This window comes from Corapipo altera, unplaced genomic scaffold, assembly GCF_003945725.1.
Source record: "Corapipo altera isolate COAL_440 unplaced genomic scaffold, ASM394572v1 50, whole genome shotgun sequence".
NCBI lineage: Eukaryota > Metazoa > Chordata > Aves > Passeriformes > Pipridae > Corapipo > Corapipo altera.
The window spans coordinates 13,458,090-13,471,640 of record NW_020884889.1 but is presented as its reverse complement, the minus strand read 5'-3'; the positions used below and the strand labels follow the sequence as shown (position 1 = coordinate 13,471,640).

Sequence of the window (13,551 nt, the reverse complement as noted above, 5' to 3'; positions counted from 1 at the left end):
TGCTTTCCCACTCTAGCCAGAGAAGGGCTAGAGGGGGCCAGGACATGTGGGCAAGACATGTAAATTTTTGTTTGTTCTTACACTCTTCCCGAGGCATCCCTACCACCACTGTCCAACACAGTATTTGAGGTGAATGGTCTTTGGTTTGACCCACACAGATGCTCTTTTCATGTTGTGTTATCAGAGATCATTATTTTTTGTACTTACATCATGCTCTTGATGTGTCTAACTAAAGCAGTAATAAACTGTTGTATTTTATGTCATTACATCTTCAGTGTCATTCACAGTGAACATGTACATTTATTTTCTTAAAGGCAAATTCATATCATGATCACTTTTTTCATCAAAGCACAACAACAAGAATAACAGTAATTTATTCTGGAGTCTTCAACTGTCTCACTCATGAATGCAGCCCCATTTCAAATAATCAGAGAATGACAGAAATAGAGTATTTTAGGCTGGAAGGGACCTCAGAGGGAATATGGACCAACTCCCTGCTCAAAGCAAGGCTAATGTTGATGTTAGATCAGGTTGCCCATCATAACATAAAGTTTTGATCTTAAAAGCTTGTGTAGTGTTTTAAAAAAACCTCCCTTTGAGGAAAAAACCCACAATTCTTGCAATTTTGTTGTTGTGAATCTACATAGCTTAACTGAATTCAGTCACAGGAACACAGGAGGCAGAACTCCTCGGTTACCAAGTCCTCGTGGACTTCTTCCAGATTTATACCAGCCTTGCAAATAACAGCATTATTCATACGTTTTGGTTTGCAGTTGGAGAAAAAATTCAACTCCATGAATTCTAAGTGTCTCTTGCATCTGAGGCGTCTCTTAATCAGATCCAGAGTGAAAGAGTCACATGCTACTTTTCCTCAAAAAGATCCAAACCCAGCAGCGGATGAAAAAGGGCTGTTGACTTTGCTACTGTAATTTTTACTCCAGTGCTATTTTAGATGGACACATTGAACATGTTAAGGGCACGTTTTCTGAACAGGTTTGCTTCTCTCATTTAGGGCCAACCAAAGAGAGGAAAGAAGAAATTGTGTTGGACACAGAGAAAGGGAGTGAGAGAAAGTTACAACGATTATACTGGTTTTCAACGTGGAAACCTGTCCTAATCACTGAAGTGATTTCATCACATTTTAAGTCATAAAATTCTGCCTTTGTCTTACACATGCCATTTTGCTTCTCCCTACATTTCACAAGAAGAAATTGTTGAATGCATTTATTTCCTGGAAGTAGAATTCTACATGTTTCAAGTGTAACTGAAGGCAGAGTGTAACCATCTGCATTTTAGAAGAAAATGTTATGATTAAAAAGTATCTGTTTATTCTTTGTAAGGCAGATACAAGAAAAAAATACATTGAATTTTTAAAGTGTCCTTAATCTAATATAATTTGCTTTTCTATGATACAAATCCTTCATCTTTCTAAGTACCAGACTGTGTGGATTTTTAACTAAAAGTAGGATGTCTTGTTAAGGGTCTTAAGCCTTGTTTTAATGGCTTTCAAGCATTAATTAAATTATTAATTAAATTATTCTACTCAACAGAAGGCAAATATATGGCTTATAAAACCTATTCTAATTATAGTTTCTAAGTGAGAGAAAAGCACTAATGTATTTTTTTTTCCTTTGCTGTCAGTTTTAACCAATTAGGAAGCAGTCAGAGCACTTCATTAAAATTTCTAATCTTTTCCAGATTCACTGACTTCTTGTAAGAGTCGTTTCTTTCTGAAGGTACAATTATGATTTTAGAATGGAGGGCAAGGGGAAGTTATATTCTGTGGCTTTTTCAGACAGTTTAGTGCTTTTACACTTTATCACGAGCCTGGTTCCTGTTTGGTGCTGGCACACAGTGTCACGCAGGCAGTGGGTAGGTGGGAAGGCACGTGTGAGTCACCAGCTGCACTGTGGAGCCAACAACTTCTCTCTTGTGGTACTGCCCAGTGCAGAGTGGGCTCCAAAACAGGGGATGGCAAAGAAGCTGCAGTCACCCTGTGAGTGCTGAGCCTCTGAAAGTCACAAATGCTAAGCCAACAAACCTCCTCAGGCACTTAATCCAAGCTTGTCCTTAAGTATTTTCCTGAAGCTTAGCACCAGCGATCAGTATCAGGAGGATCAAGTGGTGCACCTGCTTGCAGCTAAAAAATATCCTCAAAATAATTCTTGATTCTTAGCACTCCTGTGCATGATCCAGTAGGTGTTACTAACCAAACATACCGTCAGACAATACACAAGCTGAAAAAACTGATGGAAGTTCTCAGTGCAGGAAATTTTTCTTAAATCTTTTCAAGTGAGGCCTTTGAAAGGTAACCTGTCCATATGAAAATTATGACAGGAACGTCACCATTTCTAAGTTTTGTGCATCATTTAAAAGTACAGAGAGTCCTCTTGACTCAGCCTGAAAAGGTTCTGCCTTTCTCAGAGATGCCTTGTACATTCTTGGCTGGAGGACCCAGGCGTGCACACCAGGCACTCCACCACTGACATTCAAAGGGAAATGCCTTCCCCCGCTTCGAGCATGGATGTTAAATAAGTGTCATTCACTTCATACAGTCAGCTTGGGACTTAGATGTTTATCATTAAAATAAGCAGAATGTTTAAAAGCATGAAAAGAGTTCGTTGTGAATTAGACTGTGCTAGGTACACACAGTGCTTAGCAAAGGTTCATGCAGATGCAGAGCACTGAGTCCTTCAGCTCTAGGGTTTTTGTGGAAAGTCATCTTCTAGTCCCTCTAGAGTAGATGGACCCAGTAGCACACATCAGTTGCAGTGAACTCAGGACACTTTCTCCATTAGCCTGCCAGTGGGAATGCACTGTTTAACTAGTCATCCACAACCTTGTTTCTCTTCTTTTTTCATAACTCTTTATGAAGATGTTTGTATGTATGTAAACACACATACTTACAAATATACATGTCTTAAGAAAATTAACCTATACATTAAAAAAGACCCACATCCAAAGCAAATAGAAAAACCTACAAAATCTGTATCCATTCTCTCTTTTGTCAGCCCAATATCCATATGCTCTCTGGATTCTTGCAGGGTTTTTTTCACTGCTTTTTATCACAGTCTCATAATTTGATGTAACATTTCCATGTTCAAAAGAAATAATAGGAAAATTATTTTTGTCCTATTTCCATGAAACTGCTGTTACCTTCTGTTGAGAATAAAAGTGTGAAACTCATCTCCTGTGAAGTTCTGTGCACTTTCAGCATTATCAGATATATTTTTGCTTAATAGCTATTGCAGCTCATATTTACCACCCAGCTATTTTCTCAATGAAAGTATTTCCTACCTCTCATACCAATGTCAGCTAACATCCAAGCAATCCACTATGGAAATCCCAATCTTCACATGATCAGTAATCATACAGTCTAAACCCAGCTGAGCTGAGGTTGTTTATTCTTCAAACTCAGGGATGAAACATGCCCAAAGGGCTGTTGTGTTTCATCCAAACCATCAAAGTCTGTGGGACATGAGAGGAGGCCAGATAAATAGTTGAAGTTTAGTCCCATTTCCAGACTGTGTGCACCAGGGTGGTTTGAGCCATGTTTGATGTCTGCAAACCGTAAGAGTTATCCTGCAGCCAGATCCGTGAGGACAAAGCCATGTACCTGTGTGAGTGGCACTGTCCTTCATCTGTGCTGGCAGATCTGGCTGCAGAACCAGCACCTGCCTTGGAGCAGCTGGAGCAGGGCTTTCCTCCAAAAAGTCAGGAGTGAATCCATTTATGTCTGATCTCTAAATCAGTGTGGAAGCAAGTCTTTATTTTGTATATAAAAACAAACAATGAAAATTGAAAACATATATGCTGTATAAACTATTCCCTATTTTTTCCAACAACTGCACTTCTTTTTAATCAGAAATACACTAAATCCCAGTACTATGCATTGATGAAAACCAGGAACTGTACTTATTGGGAGCACTTTTCAAGGTGGTTTGGAAGCAGTATCAACATATGACTCGTGGTCTGGCTGTTGTTATGATTGTTACATTATGTTGTTTCCATTTTATTTCTATTCTGGCTTAGAAGTGGGGTTAGAAATCCATTTAGAGCCAACAGCGGGGCTTCAATCCTGAGGAGAAGCGTTTAACAGGATTCCAGTCCTCGGCTGTGCGTGGGTTCACTGGTTTGATCCCTTAGAAGAGCGCAGTCCCTGCAGGTTGTACTGGTTGTGTCCCAGTCAGAACGACCAGATCAGCGCGGAGCAGACGCCGGCTGCCTGCGGGCACCGGGGCTGTTTTGCGCCCGTGAGGTGCCCGTAGGACTTGCTTCAGCATCCACCCGGTGACAAGACGCTTCGTACTCTCCATTGTTTCCAGGGATTAGCAGCACCTGAGCTCTGCGGGGCCGTGGGCGGATTGCAGAGCCCGCAGCACACGCGCCGGGGGCGCGGCCGATACTGTTCGCTCAAAGCATAACACGGGATGTCACACACGGAATGTTGGCACTGGAAGGGACCCACCAGGATCATGGAGTCCCACTCTTAGAATCACTGATCATCAAGGACCATCGACTCCAACACGTCCCACCCAGCAGTGCCCGCCCCGGCTGCCTATCCCGGCTCGGGGCGCACACCGGGAGCGCTCCAGGAGCAGCAGCCGCTCCAGGGCGCCGGGCCGGGGGTCGCGGGCCGCGCGCGCCGGGATTCCCTCCGGGAATGACGTCCCGGCTGCGCCGCGGCCAGTTCTCCATGTATGGACACATAATTGGACGCGCTGCCATCCCGATCCCACGCCGCCTCCCGCCGCCCCGATCCCGATCCGCTCCCGCCCCGCCCTGGCTGGGAGCTGCGCGCGCGGGGAGGGCGGAGCCGCTTCCCGCTCCCTCCCCTTCTCCCTCTCGCCCGTCCGTCCGTCCCGGGGCGCCGGCGTGTCTGGGCAGAGCCGCGGGCAGCAGCGCCGGAGGAGCCGCGATGGTGAGCGCGGGGCTCGGCGGGGCCGGGGCGGCGCTGGGAGCGCGGCTGGTTCGTTCCCCCCGCGGGGCCGGGAAGGGGCCGCCACAGCGCCCCGTGTCCCGCTCCCGGCCGGGGGGGTTGTGTAACCGCGCCGGCCTGCGGGGAGCGGGGCCGAGCCGGGTCGGTGCCCTCGGAGCCGGGTCGGTGCCCTCGGAGCCGGGTCGGTGCCTCAGCCGCGTCCCGAGCCCGCCCGTCCCGCCGCGGGGCGCGGGCAGGGCCGGCGCCGCCTGCGGAGCACCAGCCGCGTCTCCAGCCCTCTCCCGCCGCTCGGGATGTAGCGAGGTTTCGGATGTTTGTGTCGTGAAGCAGGGGGGAATCCCGTGGGACGGGAATGCGGCGTGGTGGAGCAACAGGTGACGCCTCTCCGGGTGAGAGGTCGCTCCCGGAGGGGGCTGTGCGGGGACACCCGCGCCCCCCGCCCGAGCCGCCGTGTCCTCCTCCCTGTGCTCGGGTACCGGTGTCACCTCGGCCCCGGGGGGAACACACACGTGTGCGGCAGATGCGGCTCCCGGAGTATCCCGGGAATTCCAGCACCGCCGGGGGGATAAGGGGATGCGGTATCACTAAAACACATCAGTGCCAGACTGAGGGAGAACTGAGGTTCGGCAGGTAAACCTGGTTTGTCCTTAGTAATTGCCTCCTGGTGATTGATAATGGCTTTTATCCTGAAGTAATTCAAGTAACGATTATGTCTACCTGTTACACAAGAACCTACAGTAAGTAGTGAAAAATCCGATGTGGTAATAAACTAGGCTAAAATCCGCAACTTTAAAATAAGTAATTTATTTAAAACCGTTCTAAATCAGAATACTAAAGATCTGAGAGTTAAGGTACTTGGAAAACTGTTGCAATATGCCTACTAAAGCTTAACTAAGGTTAAATTTTGAAAACTGACCAGCCTGGTCCTTGTGTATTCAGAGCTTCCCCTCCAATACCTTTTCAAGGATGCCTCTCTTACTTGCAATTGCCTGTGCTTTGACTTCCTGAGGCAAGTACAGTTGTACTCCACACAGGTGTAACCAGGCACAAGTATTTCCTTCAAATAAAGCATCACAGAAGTTAGGAAGCTAAAATGTCTGTTTAAGTCTCAGTGATACCGCCAGCTCTTACAAACCTGCTTTTGGTGAGGAGCTTTGAGTAAGGTCCGTGTGTTCCCTGGAATTGGTTGTTTTGCCAGGTGATTCAGATCAACGCTTTAGCCATAACCTTTGCTTCTCAGTACTTGCTGGGTCACAGACACCTGTGGCACTTATGGGCTCCCTGGTAGAGGTTGTGTCATTACCCAGACTATTGACATGCTAAATGGGCTTGGAAGGCCTTGGTGCAGGTGATTCAGGGGTGTCCACCTGTTACTATTAATACCTTAAGATCAGCCAGTTGATCTACGCCATTAATTGCTTTTTAATGAAAAGTTTCAATCAAAGTACAGTTCTTGTCAATGCACATAACTAATTGGTAATACAGTCTGCGAGTTTTACTTTATCAAAATAAGAGAACTAGTTTCTTCCACGAGATACCCTTTTCAGGGAAGTGTTGAGACAGTTATGCTCCAGCTTTTAATTTGATACTGAAGTGGTCCTTCACTGTGAGATCTCAGGCTAATAGGAACTGCATTTTTAGATTGTTGGTAAGTAATGAGTACAATGAAACCAGAAAAGATTGTTTTTAAAAGTGATGCTTTCACAAATAATTATGCCGAAACAATTGTTTAGAAGGTAGTATTTTGTAACTTAGCTGGCAGAAGAGTTGCCTGGCAGGACTTACGATGACTGCTGATGAACATGAATCATGCCACTAATATCCTGAAACTTTATACTCATTCTCTGTGCTGTATTAAAAACCTCACATTATTCCCCTTATTTTTGTCTTAACAGTTTTGATGTCTGGAGGGAAAAAGAAGCAGAATGTTATGACTGCTTTGTGTTCTCTAAATTAAGTCTTTTTCTGCCATATCTTCTCTGTAGACCTTAGAGTGACCTTTCCCTCCTCTGACAGGGTCCCCAGTGCAGGGTTCTGAGTTACCACTGACATCAGTGCTGTCCCCACTTTGCAGGCAGGCTGGTAGAGCAGAGTGTATAAAGGTGTCTCTGGCCTAAATGTGCCTCTTCTGGTCTCTCTGCCGTGGTGCACTGCCCCACCCAGGTCAGCTGCCAAGACTGAACCTCTGTATGACTTAGCAATACGTGTGCTCTTTTTTGCTGGTTTATTTTTAATCCAGATGAATATCTATATTGAGCTCCCAGCGTGGTTTCAGGAGGAGATCTGCAGACATGGAATTTCATGGCTGTACATGGCAATACAAGATGGGAATGGGCAAAAGTGCATTAAAGCTGACAGTTCTAAGGAACATCTGGCAACAGTTGAAATTTTTCTCTTAAAGTGCATCTGTTTTGTTGACTGTGTGTTTCAATGCTTTAAATTCAAAATAATAATTTAAAACCCCCTACCAGCCTCTAACAGCTTAGCTGAAGCTTGTAAGACTTCAAAAATGGTTATTATGTGTCAAGTAGTCCCATCCATTGAAGGACTCTATCCATTATACTTGGGAAACTTCTTGGCAGAAGCTGAAACTTGCTCAAAGTAAAACGTAAGGTCAGCTGAACTTTATGCAATTTTTACATTATAATGTGGGCTTGAACTTTCATCACGTCCTGGGGTAGTTTATGGAGATACATTGGAGGATCCTGAGTTGGATAGAGAATCTGTCACAGAAATGATCTTGTCACATTGATGTGACAATGTGGTCTTTGATTCACTTAGAATAGCTCTGTAGTCTTCAGGGAAAGATTGCTCCCCTGAGTACTGTCAGCTTGTTTTTGCCCTCTGAAGGATAAAACACTGAATGTCAATCTGCAAATACAATATTTTCTAAGGCATAAACTGCTACTATATTTATATAAAAAAAGCCAACTACTAAACCAACTAAATGCAACAACAAGCCACCAGTGATCGACTTAGGCTGCTTTTGCATGGTCTCTGTTTTAGAGTACTTCTGCAGTTTTGTACCAGTTTGTTGGGCAGAGTGAGAAGGGAAGGCTCCAAGAGAAAGCAGAATCAGCAATATCTGGATTAACTCACAAGTTGTTGAGCAAGACAGGGTTATCTAATTTACTTCTGTTGAAAAACCAAAGTGTTTCCATGTTGCCTTTAAGCAGCATTTCAATGCTAAGCAATTTTCTGCTGCAGTCAGTATGAGCATTTTGTCTGGGCATACATGGTGTCTTCCTGTTTCCACCTCTTCAACAAAGATGGAAAGTTGATTTTCAAAAAGGAACCTTTTTGTAGCAGTTCAACATAGCTTGACATCAGTAGAGGGCAGATATTCATAGCCCAGTCCAACCAGATGCTGGGGATGTCTGGGTTACTTGTAGTGCCTCTGAAAGTCTGCAGAAATGAAAGACTGGATTAGCCTGAGAGGCCTTGTGCTGGCCTTTACAATTCGGTCCTAAAATAGCTAAGGTGTGATGTGACTGGGACCTTGTACTGTTTTAAGTCTTTTTTTGTGCAAGAAAGTCACAAGGAAGACAGTGAGGCTTCTCTGTTGGAAGGGTCTTTTTCTGTCTGGTGCTGCAAACAGCAGCCTAAGCTCAAACCTTGCTCTCTGCCAAATGTGGAGTATTAGGGAGGGTAAGAGCATGTGCTTTGCATTATGTTTAGAGATGCATTAATGGAAAAATCTCCCAGTTATATGGTGTTTCTCTGCGTCTGATATATGAAATACAACAAAACACAGTAGCATGTTCAGTAGTAAAGGTGGTGATTCGTACTTGATGTGTTTTGTTTAGGCTTGTGTTTGCGTGGGAGCTTTTCTTTGTTTTTTTCTAGTTTAGACCTTAGAATGATTTATGGGTATATTGTGTAAGTTAGAACACTTTTTCAGAAGACACTAATGTATGCAGAATGTTACTCAAGTGCAGCTGAACAGGTGATTGTGTATGTCTGTACATCTTAAGCATTTTTCTCATAATCTCTTACCTTCCAGAAATGTTTTTTTTTCCCCCGCCCTCTGTACAAAACTAGTTGTGAAGGAAATGGGGTGACATTGCTGTTAGTGGTTTAACTAAACTATTTGCAGCCACTTTTCCTTATCTTGAAGGGATAACTTGTGCCTGTCTCACTGCCTAGTTCTTAAGCATTGCTGCATATGCAGAATGGAGATCGTTAAAACAAGCTTTTTAGATCCTTTGTGATAGTGAGCACATGGAATGTCAAGCTTTTTCTGAGTTCTCAGTAAAGTCTGAGTAATGTCCTCATCTTGACATGGAAAGTATGTTACCTTGTTTGAAGCACTAAAAAGTTGCACATCTCTTTCGAGGAGTCTTATTAGCTCCTTTTGTAATAATTTAAATTAATTTTCTTTCATAAATGCCAGTATATTCTTTTCTAAGTTTGTAGGAGTTAGTCTAAAAGTGACATCAATCTAAATGGTCATGCACTGCTCTATCCAAGTTATATTAAAGAATAAAAGTTTTTCTGTTCCTAATTTCAGCATAAGGAATTTGAAATGCCTGTGTTTGGATTTGTCTTCTAATGTAGTATGCATGTTTATATTGATAATACTAATGTATAGCTAGATAACGTGTAAATAAACATCTTCAGAGCTACAGGAGAATCCTTTATATTGATAAAATCTAACTTAGTTGCTGCAACTGATGAAGAAGGGAGCAAAAAGATAAGAGGTGATCTTTCTTCCAGATGTCCTAGCTCTTACACTTATTATGCCAAGGACACTGGCAGTGAGCTTTCTGAAGTTCTGAAGAGTTGTGACCCAGGTCATTGTAGTTCTGCTGATGGAGACCGGTCTGGGGTTGGCCTGTGCAAGTTGTCCTACTTTTGCTTACCCTTTGGTTCTGGGTGTTGCCACAATAAATGTTTATAAATGACAAATTCATCTGCTTTCCTTTTCAGTTTCTTAAAGTACTCTTGTAATGCAATACTTCAGTCTGCTTTTTTAGGAAGCTGCATTCTGGATCTAGAAGGTGTGTGGCTACTGGAAAGCACTAAGAACTGTGTTAGAAAGGGATTTTGCACCTAATTGAAAGGGGGTTTGTTCTGGGAGTTAACAGTGCAGGACCAGAAGCAGTAAAATTGAAGCAGTTTTTGGAACTGGGAGGAGTCTGTGTGTATATGTGTGTGTTACAGAAATAAGGATTTGGAAAATAGTTCAGTTCCTCTGCAAGCACAGAAATCACCAGGCGTAGGCTTTGGTAAGACAGGGCTGGCTTGCACTGTTGTTAACTCGTTGAATGAAGCCACTTTATTTATACTCTCACCTTGAATATGAGCAACAAAGGTTTACCTCAGCATAATAGGCTAAACCTCTCAGGGAAAATTTTATAAAGATTCTCTTGCCCATTTTCTCATCTGTAGGAGGTCATTCACCTCCTCACTACCTGTTGTCTGTCAAGGAGCTTTTCTGGTTGAAGCTGGTCACTGGCACATCATTGGAATTCCTGTTAACTGATGGAAGTGGTTTTTTCCTGCCTATGGATGGAGAAGTATTGCAGGTGTATGGAGTGCCTGCTAACTTGAAAATACTGTAGCCAAAGGACTCTTAGCTACGGTGTGTTGTTTGGCTTTTACTGTTTTTACTGCATGGGTGTAGAAGTATCTGTAAATATTGGAGAAATACAGCAGAAAGTAAACAAGAATTTTCTCCCGTCAGATCGGATCTCTGACTCTGGGGAGTTGTCCTGATGATGTTCACGTCACCTCGTTGTTAGGGCTCTTGTGCAGCCTCAGCCTCCTGGGGGAGCTTGGGTGCGAGGAGCTGTATTTTAGTCAGACCTTCCTGGGCTCAGTTCAGTCTTTCCCATCTCCTACTCCCTTCCCTCACGTTCCTGAGATGCCAATTACTGTCCTGCCCAGGAAGTACGGCTGTCGCTCCTTTCCTGACTCATCGTCATTTTCTGGCTTTCCGATCTTCCCCCTTCTGCTTTCCTCCCTCACCTCTTGAAAAATGTGAATACCCTCTGGGGAGCCCAGGTGTGCAGTCAAGTCCTGGCAGTGCATGGCATCCGATCTCTCTGCTTGACTAAGTCATTACTGTGCTAGGAAAAGGTGTCTTTAGTCTAAAGCTTTCCCACACACTGAACCTTACAGGTTCTAGTCTATTAAATATGCTTCATGTAAGTGAAGGCTTTGGGGTTTGATGGCATCATGTACAGCAGCAGGTACATCTAACCCCGAGATTATTTGATGTAGGTAGCCCAGGAAGAAGGGTATGGTCAAGGCTCTTTTTCCAAAGGCATAGTGGCATTTAATGGATATTAAAACCACTTGCGAATTGGATTCATAAACTGTAAATTGTATCTCTAAAAAAAAATTCTGAATTGAAGTTTTTTTACTTTAAATTGAAAATGTTTTTTTAAATATGTGAGAGCCGACAAGGAAAGCATTGTTGGCAATTGGAGCATGAGTCAGAGTTATCAGAAGTGATGCTTAATGGGAAGCCTACTTACAAGGTGCAAAGTGCAAAGAATTACCTACTAACATTACTTGCTAAATTCAGCAACTAAATGTGAACTTGAAAGCTAAAACCAGACATTAGCAGATCTTGAACATCCTTTGTGATCAACACAGTTCTGGAAGGGTCAAAAGGACTACAAAGTAGGTCTGATGCTCTGCTCTCCTGTCATCTGGGTGATTTTTTTCAGCTGCCAGAAATGTCTGGTGAAAGCCACTTCTAGCTCTCAGGGGAACAGTACAATGGCCTTGGGATGGAGTGATGAGACATGTCTTTCTTTAGCCTCCTTCGTCAGAAAAAGGGGACATAAATTGTTTATGCAAAAGCACATGCTTCTAGAAGCTATTTTCATGCTTTCTTCAGCAATCTGAAGTCTAAATGAGAGGTTTTTGTTGGCATCCTTCAAACTGGACTGGCAATCTCACAGTGAGTCGCTGCACTTGTCCTTGTAACAGGAAATGTGGGGCTTTTTTTTCCTTGCCAGCTCAGAACCACTCACTGAATCACTGTCATCAGCTGAGCCTGAGTTTGTAACCACTTCTCGGTCAGCCTTGTCTAATTTAAGTGTTGAAGTCATACTCAAGTCTGAACAGTGCCGCCTGATACCCTTTATAAAACAAAGGAAATGTTTTCAACACACAGAAAGGTTTAAAGTCTTTCTTGCTTGTGTCTTACGAAATATGCTGTCTGGTGTTTGATCTTGCACCTAGGACAGTCTTCTGCTTTCAGTCTGACATTCCACGGTATTTGTGGGGCTTTGAATTCTAGGCAGCTTACCAGGGCTGTTATCTTTTGCAGTGATTGATGTCTTTTTCCTGTGCTTTGAGTTGGATGTTGCTAATAGCAGAAATACAAAAAGATGGAAGCTGGGACCTTTTGTCAGTAATGTGTTAGCAGTGCCAAGCGGTAGTCAAGAGCTTGTCTCATCTTGTTTTGGTTTAGGGGTTTTTTTTACTGCCTTGAAGGATACAAGTCTGCACAAACGCCTAAGAGCTTCCAAATTTGCTTTTGCAATAACTTTTAACCCTGTGTTATTCCCAACTTCGTGAAGAAGTGCGTGGATACAAAGTGTATTGGAATTTCTTTTAACAAATGCTGCCAATCCTTGGGGTTGTGACACACTGATAGCTCATTTGGTGTGAGCTACTGCTTTGAGGGGTTAGTAGGAAGATTCCAAGGACAAAAGTTTACCTAGATATTTTAAATTGTGGTTCTTCTGGCACATACTAGCATGTACACCTCCTGATCACCTGGGGTTTGGACTATCTTATTGCAGATGTTTTGGTATAAGAACTGGAAAAAACTTCATTTGCTAAGTGGAAGCAGTGCTCTTAAGGCGTATTGAAGAATACTTTTACTAAACCTAATCTTAAAGGCCATTTCACGGGACTCAAAAGCAAGTGCATGCTTTTGAGGATTTTTTTTTTCTTTCAGTGTTTGAGAAGTGTTTGATTTGCTTGTTTCTCAGTCACAAAAGAATTTGTTTTCCTGTACTGGTTGGTCCCCAACTGTATTCAGTACATACCTAAAGAGAGGGAAATGTGCAAACATATTTATAACAGTAGTTGAAAAGTCATACTTATGCTACAGATATACTTAAATTAAATGGGGAATTTAAAATCTGTTGAGATTCATCTCAGAAGGGATATAAAGCTACATAACCACCTATTCTTGCTTTCAGAGTGCAGAGGTATTAGCTGTCTATGTAGTCTGAATCAGTAATAAATTCTGTAGTATCTTCTGGTAAGGCCTATGAAACATGGATTTTGCATAATTATTTCTGCTATCTAAATATAGATCATGTTTTTTAAGGAATTAATGATAGGATGCAAACATCTATGAAAAAATAATTAGTCACAGGAACCCATTGTTACATTAGACCCTTGGATCATAATTAGTTCTCTCTTTTTTTGTTGATTCTTGATAGTACAGTTTTTATGAAAGTCAGTTAAACTGACACACTATTCCTGTCAGGAAACTTTTGATATCTTTCCTGTCACAATTTGATTTAAAAATTTGGATACGATGAAAACCAGTGTATTACAAAGCATGATTTTGTTACACATGGCTTCTGTACCACATGCAAACTTGATTAGTTTCTGAATTGCCTTAATCAACAGAAACA

The 13,551-nt window shown here is 42.9% G+C and overlaps 1 protein-coding gene across 4 annotated transcripts in view; it reads left to right on the top strand.

The window, feature by feature from the left end:
* MYO1E (myosin IE) overlaps positions 1 to 13,551 on the top strand; it is a 112,272-nt gene that overhangs the window by 27,156 nt on the left and 71,565 nt on the right. For 3 of the 4 annotated variants that reach the window (XR_003527830.1, XM_027644437.1, XM_027644439.1), the window contains exon 1: positions 4,829 to 4,921. The exons of the other annotated variant lie outside the window; for it this stretch is intronic. Coding sequence is in view for 2 of the 3 variants with exons in the window: in XM_027644437.1 (XP_027500238.1) it covers positions 4,919 to 4,921 (3 nt within the window). In the remaining variant the exon portion in view is untranslated. Of the gene's footprint in view, positions 1 to 4,828; positions 4,922 to 13,551 lie in introns of those variants that run through there. 4 annotated transcript variants of the gene reach the window in all.